Here is a 12,993-nt window from a genome sequence, read left to right on the forward strand (position 1 = left end):
TCGTTAGTGTTATAGACTTATAGGGGCTACTCGGTTAGTGTTACAGAGGTTACTTCATAAGTGCTATATAGGTTACTCGATTAGTTTTAAGGGCTATTTAGTTAGTATTACAGGGGTTATTCGATCAGTGTTACATGGTTACTTTGTCTTGCGACATGGTATGGCTAACTACACACAAAATGCACCGTTATTAAAATTGCCGTGGGAAAAAAAAAAAAAAAGAGTAAATTACAAAAGTAAATACCAATTGGAGGAAGATGTGAGAAAATTCCTATTCCAAAGAGACGAAAGAAAGACCAAAAACAGTGGGCAAGTGAGCAAGCAACAACTTATGCACACTTTGACACGTGCAAGTAATAATCAAGCTGAAGTTACAAGTTAAACTACCACTCAGATTCTTCCAAATTCCTCCCGATTCTTATGAAACAATTGGTGCTCACTTTGCCACTTCATCACTTACATTTTTCACTTTAAATTACTTAATATTCTCATCCCCATAAATTTTATTTTTTCCAATTATAAATCTTTAAATAAAACAACAAAAATCTTTGCCATTTATCTGAATTAATGTTAGTATTATTATTATTTTTTATACTAGAAAAAGCTCCTGAAAACTGTAAAAATGGCTCAATTGTTAACCCCAGTATGTGCAGATCCATTCAAATTGCAAAACCCAGTACATAATTTTAATGCACTTTCTAGTAGAAGTAGGTGGAGCGTGCATTCTACGCGCCGCTATAAATGGTGCGTAATTGGTCAGAATAGAAGTCGGGGTTCGACTCGAGTTAAAGCAGTTGCTGATGATTCAGCTGGAATTGTAGATGAGTTTGCTGATGATTATTACGCTGTTTTGGGTCTGGTAATTTCATCACCATATTCTCTAATTTTTATTTTTTTGAGGACTTATAGCATGTACTTGAACTTGATAATCTCTGTTGTGGAAATTTTTGAAGCTCAAAATGATTAAATTGGCATTTAATTTTTGTGGGGTTGTTGTTTGATTGAAAAGTCATGGTTCAAAATTGTGGGAAAACTGTCATATTATCTGATTTTTAAGTTTATTTGTTGTACAAATTTGCTAAAATAGATTTTGTGGGGTACAAAATTGTTAGAGAAACTGGCCATGATCATAATTTAGTTTATCTTTTAGTAATGAACATGAATTTTAAGCTATGTTTGAATAATATTGTGTTCCAAATTTGTCAGACACCAGATGCTACACCACAGCAGATTAGAAAAGCTTATTACAATTGTATGAAAGCTTGTCATCCGGATTTGAGTGGTGATGATCCAGAGACTACAAACTTTTGCATGTTTATCAATGAAGTTTATGGGGTATGATTTTTAGCAAATAAAAAGTTCTGCTTGATTTTGAGCTGTTAGTCTCATTGGTGATTACTGACTTACTGTCACATAATCTGAATGAAACTGTAAAATTTGCGTCTTATAGGTGCTTAGCGATCCAGTGCAACGAATGGTGTATGATGAGATTCATGGCTATTCTTTGACAGCGACTAATCCGTTTATGGATGAATCGAGCCCTAGGGATCACGTGTTTGTTGATGAATTCAGTTGCATAGGTGTGTCATTTGCGTATATAATGTAGATGTACTACTTTGAAACTGATGATTTCTTTTTATATATTCTAGTAGTCAAGTGTCTTCTGATTTGGGATGTCAAACATCATCACAAACATGTTGGATAATCCTTCACAGGATGTAAAAACTGTGCAAATGTGGCACCGGATGTTTTTCAAATTGAGGAAGACTTTGGGAGGGCTCGAGCCTACAAACAATGTGGGATGTCTGACCTTGTTCAACAAGCGATTGAGAGCTGGTATGAACACTGTTACGATGGTCTTGGTGTAGTGATCGATATATTATTCTAGTTATAAGATAGGAGTATTAATATGTGTATTCTGTATTTACTTGTTAAATGCATTAAAAATAGAGTCCTGTTTTTCTTTCAATTGACTAGATGTCCGATTACAGCCCAGTTGATTGTATTCATTGGACTTCTGCTGCACAACTATCTTTGCTTGAAGATGAGATGCGGAGAGTGGAACGAGTAAATGTAAGTAGAAAGTGTCTTTGTTTTCTGCTGTTTCTTTGAAGCTTCTGATTAATTACTAGGTTAATATTTAGTCCTGCCGTGATTGAACAAAAGTAATAAACAGCCTTTAAATTAGTGCCTTATTCTGGATCTTGAAAATGTGTTTGTGCCTATTTTGGCCACACACTTCATTTCAACCTTAAGTACCATTGATGGACCTTCAGCAGTACACTGACTTGATTATGAACACTTAATCTTCATGTTCGACCAAAGCTTTGAAATGTTTTATAAATTAGCCAAGTCTTAGACATGTTTCTGTGAAAGATACCTACAGCCGAATCTGAGTAATGTAGATCTCTGCATTATTATGAATTTGTTGTTTCCTTTCTTCCTTCACTTTATTTTATTTTATTTTATTTTTTGTTTGTTTTGTTTTTGACAGTATATATGAGTGTCTGTTTGACAAACTCATTCCCACTTATAGGAACCGATTTCTTATCCTCTTATACATAGATATGACATTGGACTGAGTATAAAAACACAAACGATTTGTTATCTGAAGCAACTCCTGGATCCCCAGAACTTATATTAATCTCTTTTCTTTCTGTTATTTGGACTGAACAATAATCAAAATGTTGAAAAACTGGACAGGTTGCACTGATGCTAGCTGGCATGGGATCATCATCAGATGTATTTAGAATGGTAACTACTACGTACCTTCCCCCCCCATTTTCTGTTCACCAGAATCATGAGCACATCATTTGAATCAATTGATAATTGTATGATCCCTCGAATACTTCTACCCCTAAAAACATTAATTTCCAAATCTGAGAATTACTTCTCAAAAACTATATATAATGCAGGGAGCAAGTCTTCCTCTCTTTACCACCAAGGCACCAATTATCCCTCTTTTATGAAGTGTAGAAGCACTCGGGCTTATTTAAAGACCACCCCATTGGCTGTTTCTTTGTTCTTTTTTTTTTTTCTACATAAACCTACTCAATGAACATTTGGGTTCCAAAATATGTGATGCTAATTACAAAATACTTGTTTGTCATAAGATGTTTTAAACTTTTAATATTCAGCATTGTTTATTGTATTGAAGATTAACATCTTGCTGGTAGTTATTCTGTACTTGCCTATCCATCTGTTATTCCTAATATTTTGAGCCTTACAAATTTTGTAGGCCAATTCTCGCTGGGAGAAACGACAATCAAAACTTCTGGTAAGAGCACTCGAATGTCTTGATCCTCTTGAGAACTCATTTGATGTCAGCCTCTTTACAAAAATACTTTCACTAAATTGCTTTGATCAACATACTTTAAACATTTGAGGTTTAATTTGTTTCAGGAAAAAGCTAGATTGAGAATGATGAAAGAGAAAGGCCCTGCTGCTGCCGACTCATACTGGGATAACCTCTGGGGAAAACAGAGAGAGTACCAGAGTACAGGTAACTAGAGCTTGCAAATTAATCGAATTGTTACTGATTTTAGAGGTGATGTGTTGCTTATCAAGTTGGTGTCGTGTTCAATCAAAAGTCTCCTCTTTTCAGATTAGTTTCTATCTCAACAAAGATGGGGATAAAATTCTCTTCTTTGCAATAATTTAGATTTATTTTCGTCCATCCACTCAGGAGAGCCCTTATAAACCAGAAGTCAGTTTTAGGAGATGGCCTTATATCACAAGTTTTTTTTTTTTTTACTTAGTTTCATACAATTTAGAGGATCGTCACTTGTAATTATCTATGTGCACACAAACACATTATATTTACTGTGGGGTGCTAACTTTTGTACTCACACTTAGAACTTTCTGCTACACCCCTGAACTTCCGATGTTAATGAATCAATTGTCTTGATAACCAACATATCCAACATTTACGCTTACCCTGTGCAGACCACATAGCCTGTTTGTCTCAAAAGGAAACAAGGCTCTCTGGGTTTGCCAGTGAGTGTATTATTACACTTCCTTTGATTAGAGTTAGTCCAGTTAGAGGCTATTCAAGGCCATCAATTAGCTCAGTACTTGGAAGCTTGTTGAAATATAAATGAGTCCAATGTCGTATAAAGTTGAAGAATCACCTATCCAAGAAACTTTCAGATTTTTTTTTTTTTTTGGAAATCAAACTTATTCTCCACTTTACAAGCTAAAAGAAACAGTGAGGTTGTGTTGTGTTAGCATAATGGAAAACAATAAGAATGTAATTTTCTGTATGATATGAAGTTAATTTCAATGCAAATATTGTCTCAAATATCATTTTACTTTGTCTAATTTTTTCTGAAAAAGATAGAGAGAGAAGGAAAAATGGATGAGCAAGTAATGAAGGGGAGGAAATAAGCGAAAGGAAGTGAGAAAATGTGCCATCATGAAAAATGGTTATTTTCAAATTACAAAAAATTTTCTCACCCCTAAGTTATCAAAATAGAGGAAAATGGAAAAGCTAAGTTCCTTGAAAACGATCTTTCTTCCAAGTTTTAACCAAATTCAGTCTGAGCCTCCCATATCCATTTCGGAAGTGAAGCCTTTTTGACCCAACATTCCCTTTTTATTCTAAATTTTACATCCTTTACATGGTTTGCGAATCTTTGGCCATTCATCATATCAAATCTCTTTGTTTTTCTAAGCAACAATGTTGAATCTCTTTACTTAGATGAATTTCTTCCATGTTAATATTCACAGAAAAACCTTGCTTTGGCCAATCTGTTGAGCGGGCTTGTGTTACTGGGGTTTAAATTTCGAGTACTTAGTATTCTATTGATTTGCATCGTTCTTGGAACGATTATAAACAACAAATGGCTACTTCCATTAAACTTTCTGTTTAAGCCATCATGTTTTGTTCCTCTTTCTATTGATATATTCATTTATTGTGCAGATGAGGAAGTAAAAGAGCGAGCAAATCGAGCAGCTGCAGCAGCTCGTAGATGGCGAGAATACTCAAGGAGAGGTGCTGATAAACCTCCCACTTACAAACTGCCTGAGGCAGTGGAAGTGTCTAAGGAGTGAACAGTTGACCACCATCCAACATGCATATATATAAACTTTTTTTCTTTTTTTTCCTTCTTTGGGATTCACCATATAATTCATCTTACAAATGTATAGTTTATATAGCATATATCAATGATCCTCTTTTCAATCGAATCATGTGATCAAAATTCAAACTGGAATTTAATATCATGTAAGTATTTTTATACAGAAAAGTTGGGACAAGCAGGATCATTTCTTAAGCTTCACATATAACACCACATGATTTTGAACTGTTCTCATTGCAGCTGAAGGTATATGCACTTATCAACCAATTACCTGATCTATCTATTTAAAATGTCTCGAGTTTGATATTAACTCGACCTATTTAATTAAACTAGTTACTTCGGGTTTACCCATTTTATCAAAAATATATCGAGCAAGGCCGAATTTGTTTGCAGTAGGTCGTAGGCGTATTGCATGTACATGCTTTTATATACTCCAAAGACCATTAAAATAGACATGACTAGTTTTGGGTGACCAACTCTAGATAACTCTTTATTTATTTATTGTTTTTTGACGAACAGATCAACTTATTCAATTTACTAATGCTTATACTACTATTATTGATTGCATAACTTTTACTCTTTTTTTTTTGGGGGGGATATTGATTGCATTACTAAAATTCTAAAGTAATTTTTATTATGGTGAGATCCAACAATATGTAAAAGGGAATAATAAAATTATAAAAATAGAATTTACATAAAAAAAAAAATCAGAATCTGTTTTCAGGAGATCTCTCAATTCGGCAATTTGACAAGAACGTTTTCTCCGCGGATGGCGCAGCAAGAGCCGGTCTTTTTTGTTACATTAATTATTTTTAATTGAATAATTAATTAATTAATAAAAAAGATTGATAAATTAATCAAGGAGGCACTATAATGCTAGGCTGCTTGCTAAGCTTACTCTTAAGTTTAAAACACTCGTGGAAACTGTAAATTTTGTTGTCACATATATGTTGGGCAATTAGTGTTAAACTTAAAACTTGTTTATTATTACTATCTTGGCCTCGTGCTGCATGCTTTCTTGATTTAGTTTTTTAAGGGTTGGGGTCGGAGGCAGTGGCAGATTTAGGATTTCCAATCAGGGATAGCGTAGTCGTGTGTATTTGTTTAAGATTATTTAAAAGTCAAATTAAAACCGAACTTCATTTTAGGGATTCAAATTGAAAAATTACCCAAAAACGATTAGCAAAATAAACCGAAAGATTTTTTGATGCAACGCAACTGCTCCGAAATAATTGATGATTTGATTTTGGACATACATACATTTAATTGAGAATTTATTCAAAAAACAATTACTAAGCTATATTAGACATATAGAAAATAATTACAATAATAATAATAATAATAATAATAATAATAATAATAATAATAATAATAATAATAATAATAATAATAATATTTTTCAAAAAAAAAAAAATAATAATTATAATAATAATAATAACAATGATAGTAATATTAAACTTTTTATGTTAATTAATACCAGTAATTTTGTACTCCAATTCATATCTAAATTATCATGATGGCTAATAAAATACTCTATACTCTGTAAATAACTTGTAAAATTGAAAAAAACAATCTTTATTATTAAGAGTAATGGAAAATTTTAAATACTTTTAATCTTAATTAATGCTTTTCTTATTCCTGTACATAGTTAAAGAAATAAATTATAAGAGAAAATTTAATCTCGAACAAAGGAGTAAGAATAGGTTAGAGTACTTAGGGTAAAAATACTTAAAAAAAGAAAAAAGTGAAAAAATTGAACCAATTGGGTTCGAACCCATGATGGGCTTGCCACAAAATCCAATTGAAGCTAAGTCTCTTTTTACACTGCGGCAGTGGTTAACATGTAACATAATCATGCAGTTTTAAAATTTTTATCCAAATTTCTAAGGGTAGCACATGCTACCCCTTGTTACTATGTAAATCCGCCAATGGTTGGAGGAGTAGAGGACCTTAGCTAGATCGTAACTCTCACGGTTTATTTGATTTAGTATTGTAAACTGGACATTCGGAAGTAGAGAAGAAGTGTTAGATCCACCCCAAAAACTTTTAGGTGGGAGAGGGCTTTGTAACCTAACCAACAAAGGGCGTAATCTCTTTACCTTAAGAAAAAAAAAATCAGTTCAGATAAATTTTTATAAGTTTAATTAATTAGCTCTAATAAGTCTCATTAAGCTCAATAAGGTCCAATAAATTCTGATTAGATAGATTCTAATTAGATGGATTTGGATTATTTTCAATCAAATAATAACTTTCAATCAACCCAATAAGTTTAAATAAATTTCAAATACAAATAAATTTAAAACAATCAATCATCAATAACTTATCAATACTAATATACTAAAGTAATCCCCAGCCCTATCCCCAAAGTACACGTGTCGCGTTTGTATTAAAAAATTTCCCGTCAAAGAGCTTTTTTTTTTTTTTCCCCTCTTTTTTGTTCAAAAAAATTAATAACATAGCTGATTAAAAAAAAAAAGCAACCTAAAAATAGAGCAACTATAACAACTTAAATAAATAAAATATTTTTTTGTATAATATTTTTTTTTCTCTTTTTCTCTTGAATCTTTAAGTACTCTACATTACCGTATCTAACCTATAATAATTTGATAATATAAATAAATACTTCCCAAACACAGTAATTTATAAAAGTAATTTGTTTTCTTGTGAATATCCGAGCATTGCTCGGGAAAAAAACTAGTATATACTAAAAGACACACCAGAAATGACATGTGTCATCTCCTGGTGTTAACTTAGTGTTTTTTTAATTAACTTGGTTAGAACCCGTGCCATGCACGATTTATATAAAATCTATTTTAAATTTGTACATTTTAAAATAAATCGCTATTATACATGAATATAAATAAGAATTATGTATATTTTGTAATTTAAAAATTTTTATTTTCATCAAAATTATGATATAGTATCCTTTCAACGTTGTCTAATTCATAGTTCAATGTAGTAGGTTATTTATTAGTGTGCTATTTGAAATCGTTTCAATTTCCTACGATAAATTGATAGGTTTTAGTTGTAATGTAGAACCTTACAATATTTAAATTTCAAAAATGTTAAATATGATAGCTCTATAAAACCAAAAAGAAAAACAAAAAAAAAGATGACATCATCATTGCATTTAGGTGGGAATATTACTTATTAGGAAAGTGACACGCAAACAATGGTGACGTGAGCAACTTCTGTTTTAGTAATAGTTAATAGATTAGAATATTTTATTTAAGGAAGTTATTTAAGAGAAAAGTTTTTTGTCAACCAAATAAACAAGCAATAATATTTACCTTTCCTATGTTATTACACAAGTAAGTATGGATTAATAAGGAAATGAATAATCTTTTATAGAAGATGTAATTATGGTGGAATATAATTTATTCTACAAAGATATTAACTTTTTATTTTGTATGCCATAAAATTACTTTATAAAAATAAAATATAGAGTAGTTAAAATAACCGTGCATGGCACGGGACCTACCCTAGTTAATCTAATAAGCTCTACTCGCAACAGGTTTAGTATATATACTTCATCCGTTCCATAAATATTGCAACAATATTATTTTAGGAAGTTTCACAAATATTGCAATATTTCCTCGTTTGCGCATATTTTCCCTATGCACAAAGGTATTGGTAGTTCCTACACCCAAGTGTACCATGCTTGGTACAGTAGCAAAGAACAAAAGGCAATATGAAAAGAGCGTGTTATTTTCAGGGGAATATTTCAAATATAGTAAAGATAACTACTACTCCCTCTTTTGCAGCCGTTTTTAAATACTTGCTCCATTTCCTTATTTGAAAAGCTTTTATAAAATTTAATTCATTTTTCTCAACTAGTGGGCCCTATTTTATTACTTTTAGATTATCTCTCATCCAATTTACCTTCCACCCATCCCACTATCTCCATATTTTAATACTTTCTCCAATTTCTCCTAAAACTCCGCGGATGGAGAAATGGAGCAAGTATTTAAAAACGGAGGGAGTACGTACTAAATATCTTTTTGACTTTCAAAAAAATTTTTTTTTATTTATTTTTTTATTTTTTTTAATTTTTTAATTTTTTAATTTTGAATTTTTTTATTTAATTTTGAATTTTTTTAATTTTTTGTTTATTTTTTGTTTATTTATTTTAATTTTTTATTTTATTTATTTATTTATTTGTTTATTTATTTATTTATTTATTTAATTTATTATTTATTTATTATTTATTTATTTTATTTATTTCTTATTTTTTTATTGTTTTTTTTTATTTTTTATATGTTTTTTATTGTTTTTTTTTATATTTTATATTTTTTTATTCTTTATTTTATTATTTTATTTATTTATTTATTTATTTATTTTTTTCGCATGATGCTGACATGCACTGGAATGATAAGGTTATATTGAAGTAAATTAATTTTGCTAAAAACCTAAAACATACTTCGTATATAGTAAAAGTTCTCTCAATGAAAGAAAATTCTGTCAACCCGGAACCCTCCCCTGAAGAACAAGACCAACTTGGTCGTTCATCCAAAAAATCTAAAAGGAAAATCAATCATATTATCCCCCATTGTGACTCCAATTCCCCCAGTCATTCAACCTGCTGGGAATACCACATCATTTAGAGATTTGGTTGCGAATGAAATGTGCATGGAGAATGATAGGGTCCAACATTTCGACATGAATGATGATGACATCTCTGATGATGATGAACCTCTAGATGATATTGTGGATGACCCTAAATGCCCTGTCATTCTCCTTACCAAGGAAGAGAAACGCAGGATTAGGCAACCATGGAAGCACACGCTTATAATCAAAATGTTTAATAGCAAGATAGGTTATATGGCATTATTCAAACGGCTAAAGAAAAAGTGGGAACTCAAGGGTGGTCTGATCCTCACTGACATAGGACATGACTATTTTATTGCGAGGTTTTCGAATCTTGCTGATTATAACCATGTCCTTACGCAAGGACCATGGATGTTAGATAACAATTACCTTACCATTTGTAAATGGATGCCTAACTTTATCCCAGATGATGCCCCGATGAGATTTCTTACAGCTTGGGTACGAATTCCTAATCTGGCAGTGGAGTATTTTGACAAGGAATTCCTACACAAAATTGGGGGAAAAATTGGAAAGGTAGTGCGCATTGATAACAATACTGAGCAAGCTCAAAGGGGTCAATTCACTAGATTAAGTGTCGAACTTGATCTTTCGAAACCTCTGCTTTCTAAATTCTGGCTGAAGGGTAAAATCTGGAAAGTTCAATACGAAGGTTTGCGTATGATCTGTTTTGGTTGTGGTAAAATTGGCCATCAACAGGATCAATGTCCTTATAATAACATGGATAATATGGTTAATGTTCAAGAAGTGAATAATCCTGCACAACCAATTGTTCATGAAGTTGCACCTTCTCTGGTAGATCAACAAGATTATGTTCTTGGATGGTTGTCAAAAAACCACTGCCGAGACAAAGACCAACCAAGGTGGACAGAGCGCCACCAGTCACAGGCCCGGTTGAGCAACAATTGTTGCACAAGCAAGGCAAGGTTCAAGCGGTCAACGAAAATCCCAATAAGTCAACTGGCTCGAGATTTTCGATTTTAGGGGAGCATAATAAGGAACAGAATACGGTGAATTTGGGAGAACATATGGGAAATCCTTTTGAAAAAGATTTTATTCCGAGTGATACTCCAGTCAAAACTATCAATTTAGGTGATTCTACACAAAAAGATAATTCCTTTAATTTAGGAAATTCAAAAGAAATTCCCTTGATTGGTGGTCAGTTTTTGGGAGGAGCTAAACATTGGCAGCAAATTAGGAAAAAAGATAAAATTACACAAAAGAAAATCCTGACTGATTCCACAAATATCCCCTCCAAAAGAAATTCCCCAATTCCTTCTATTTTTGAGCTAGCTGGCAAGGAAAACATACCCGTAACTCCTCAAACAAGCAACCTAGAAGCCACAAAACAAGAAGTAAGTCAGCCCTTGGAAGCCAACCCCTCCAATTCACAAAACTCCCTAACCATTGATCATGTCTCTGCCACTCCCAACCCTGATTTGCCTTCGAATTCCCCCCGAGGAAATCCTTTGCATGACATCTCCGATAATGGAACCTTAGTAATGGTAGACCCCCTGATCCACAAGATGGAGGTGGAGATACACTCATGGAGGGTGACGGAGCAGATGTCACCAGAGTTAATAATGACTCTGAAATTGCCTTGGAAGGTTAATCAAGCCTTCCGTTCAATTTCTCATGCATATCATTCCAAATTTCCTAATTCCCAGGGTCTTATGGATAGTAACCATAATCTTTCTAGTGATTCCTTTCCCATAACGTGTATGGTTTGGAATGTTCAAGGAGCAGGTAGTGTTGAATTTTTGTCTGTTCTCAAGGAGGTTGTAAGAGTTAATAAGCCAATTGTTCTTGCATTAGTTGAAACTCATATGGGTGGTGAACGTGCAGTACATATTGGCAATGTTTTAGGCTATTCTGGTCATACTTGAGTTGATGGTCAAGGGTTTAGTGGAGGTATTTGGGTCTATTGGATGTCGGAGCTTGTCACTATTGATCCGATTGAACAATCGAACCAATACATTACTATGGTGACTACAAGAAGAGGAGAAGAACCTTGGTATTTTTCTATAGTATATGCTAGCCCCGATCCTTCTAATAGGCATGAATTATGGCGTGCACTGTCAGACCTTGCTAGCAATAATAATAAACCGTGGCTGCTCATGGGAGATTTTAATGATACGAGGTTCGATTGGGAACGCAGCTCAAGTTTTTCTGAAACGTCTAGAAGGAGTTAATGATTTAATCAATGGGTGCAAGACACTTAGTTAATTGACGTAGAGTTCTCGGGTCCATCACATACAAGGGCTCGACGCAATTCGATTGACACTCGTCGAAGTGTCCGTCTGGATAGAACTTTATGCAACACTGAGTGGGGGTTGCGCTTTGACAAGGTCCGAGTCAAGCACCTAACTGCTCTCCAGTCCGATCATTGCCCCCTCTTGACCTCATCTAATGGATTTGCAACCTTGGAAGCTTTGGATCGCCCCTTTAGATTCCAAGCAGTGTGGTTGTCCCATGAAAAATTTGGTGATTTCTTGGAGAGTAAATGGAATACCTCAACACCTCACATCCCTTTGCTACACACTCTCTCAACAGATCTTCAGAACTGGAACCGAGAAATATTTCATAATATTTTTTGGGAAAAAGTTCCCTCATGGCTCGTATTCAGGGGGTACAAACAAAGCTTGCCTTAGGACGAGACTCGGGTTTGATTAAATTAAAGGCTCGTTTAAGAAGAGATCTTGATGAAGTACTTAATCAGGAAGAACTTCTATGGTATCAAAAAGCTAGGGTGGATTGGATTCAAGATGGTGATCGTAATACTACTTTCTTCCACCTTAGCACAATAATCAAGAGATGGCGTAATAAAATTGTTGCCACTAAAGACAACAATGACCAGTGGGTGCACGAGAAGGATCAAGTAAAGCAACTTGTGGTGGATTATTTCTCGAAATTATTCACAGCCGAAGATGATGATGGCCTTTATGACATCCCAACAGGTGTTTGCCAACAATTATCTCAATAAGATTGGAGGAAATTGTCCAGAACATACACTCAATGTGACATCGAATATGTAATTAAAAATATGGGGGTGTTGAAAGCGCCAGGCCCTAATGGATTTCAAGCATTATTCAACCAAAAACATTGGGATTTGGTGGCTCCTAATGTTCATAGTATGGTGTTGGCAGCTCTTGAGGGAAAAGGTCTTCCGGATACTCTTAATGAAACATTCCTTGTCCTCATCCCGAAGCTTGATAACCCCAAATTACCCTCTCAATTCCGCCCTATAGGCCTTTGTAATGTCACTTATAAGATCATTACTAAGGCAATTGTCAACCGCATCAAGATTTTC

General features: G+C 33.5%; 1 protein-coding gene across 1 annotated transcript; it reads left to right on the top strand.

Moving 5' to 3' along the window:
* Positions 1 to 482: 482 nt before the first annotated feature.
* On the top strand, positions 483 to 5,303 carry LOC145621033 (chaperone protein dnaJ C76, chloroplastic-like). Its single transcript, XM_081675767.1, has 9 exons — positions 483 to 859; positions 1,207 to 1,335; positions 1,451 to 1,580; positions 1,716 to 1,836; positions 1,992 to 2,073; positions 2,704 to 2,754; positions 3,239 to 3,277; positions 3,403 to 3,502; positions 4,922 to 5,303. The coding sequence occupies exons 1-9, from the start codon at positions 623 to 625 to the stop codon at positions 5,050 to 5,052; spliced, it is 1,020 nt and encodes a 339-aa protein (XP_081531893.1). The 5' UTR covers positions 483 to 622; the 3' UTR covers positions 5,053 to 5,303.
* Positions 5,304 to 12,993: the final 7,690 nt, after the last annotated feature.

Source organism: Chenopodium album, chromosome 27 (genome assembly GCF_948465745.1).
Source record: "Chenopodium album chromosome 27, dcCheAlbu1.1, whole genome shotgun sequence".
NCBI lineage: Eukaryota > Viridiplantae > Streptophyta > Magnoliopsida > Caryophyllales > Amaranthaceae > Chenopodium > Chenopodium album.

What these genes read in the sequence shown, in the direction of transcription:
- LOC145621033 (XM_081675767.1), top strand. Translation starts at nt 623, where the DNA reads ATGGCTCAATTGTTAACCCCAGTATGTGCAGATCCATTCAAATTGCAA. An exon ending in TTATCAATGAAGTTTATGGG is followed by an intron (nt 1,336 to 1,450) that starts GTATGATTTTTA and finishes TGCGTCTTATAG; the next exon opens with GTGCTTAGCGATCCAGTGCA. An exon ending in GAGAGAGTACCAGAGTACAG is followed by an intron (nt 3,503 to 4,921) that starts GTAACTAGAGCT and finishes TTTATTGTGCAG; the next exon opens with ATGAGGAAGTAAAAGAGCGA.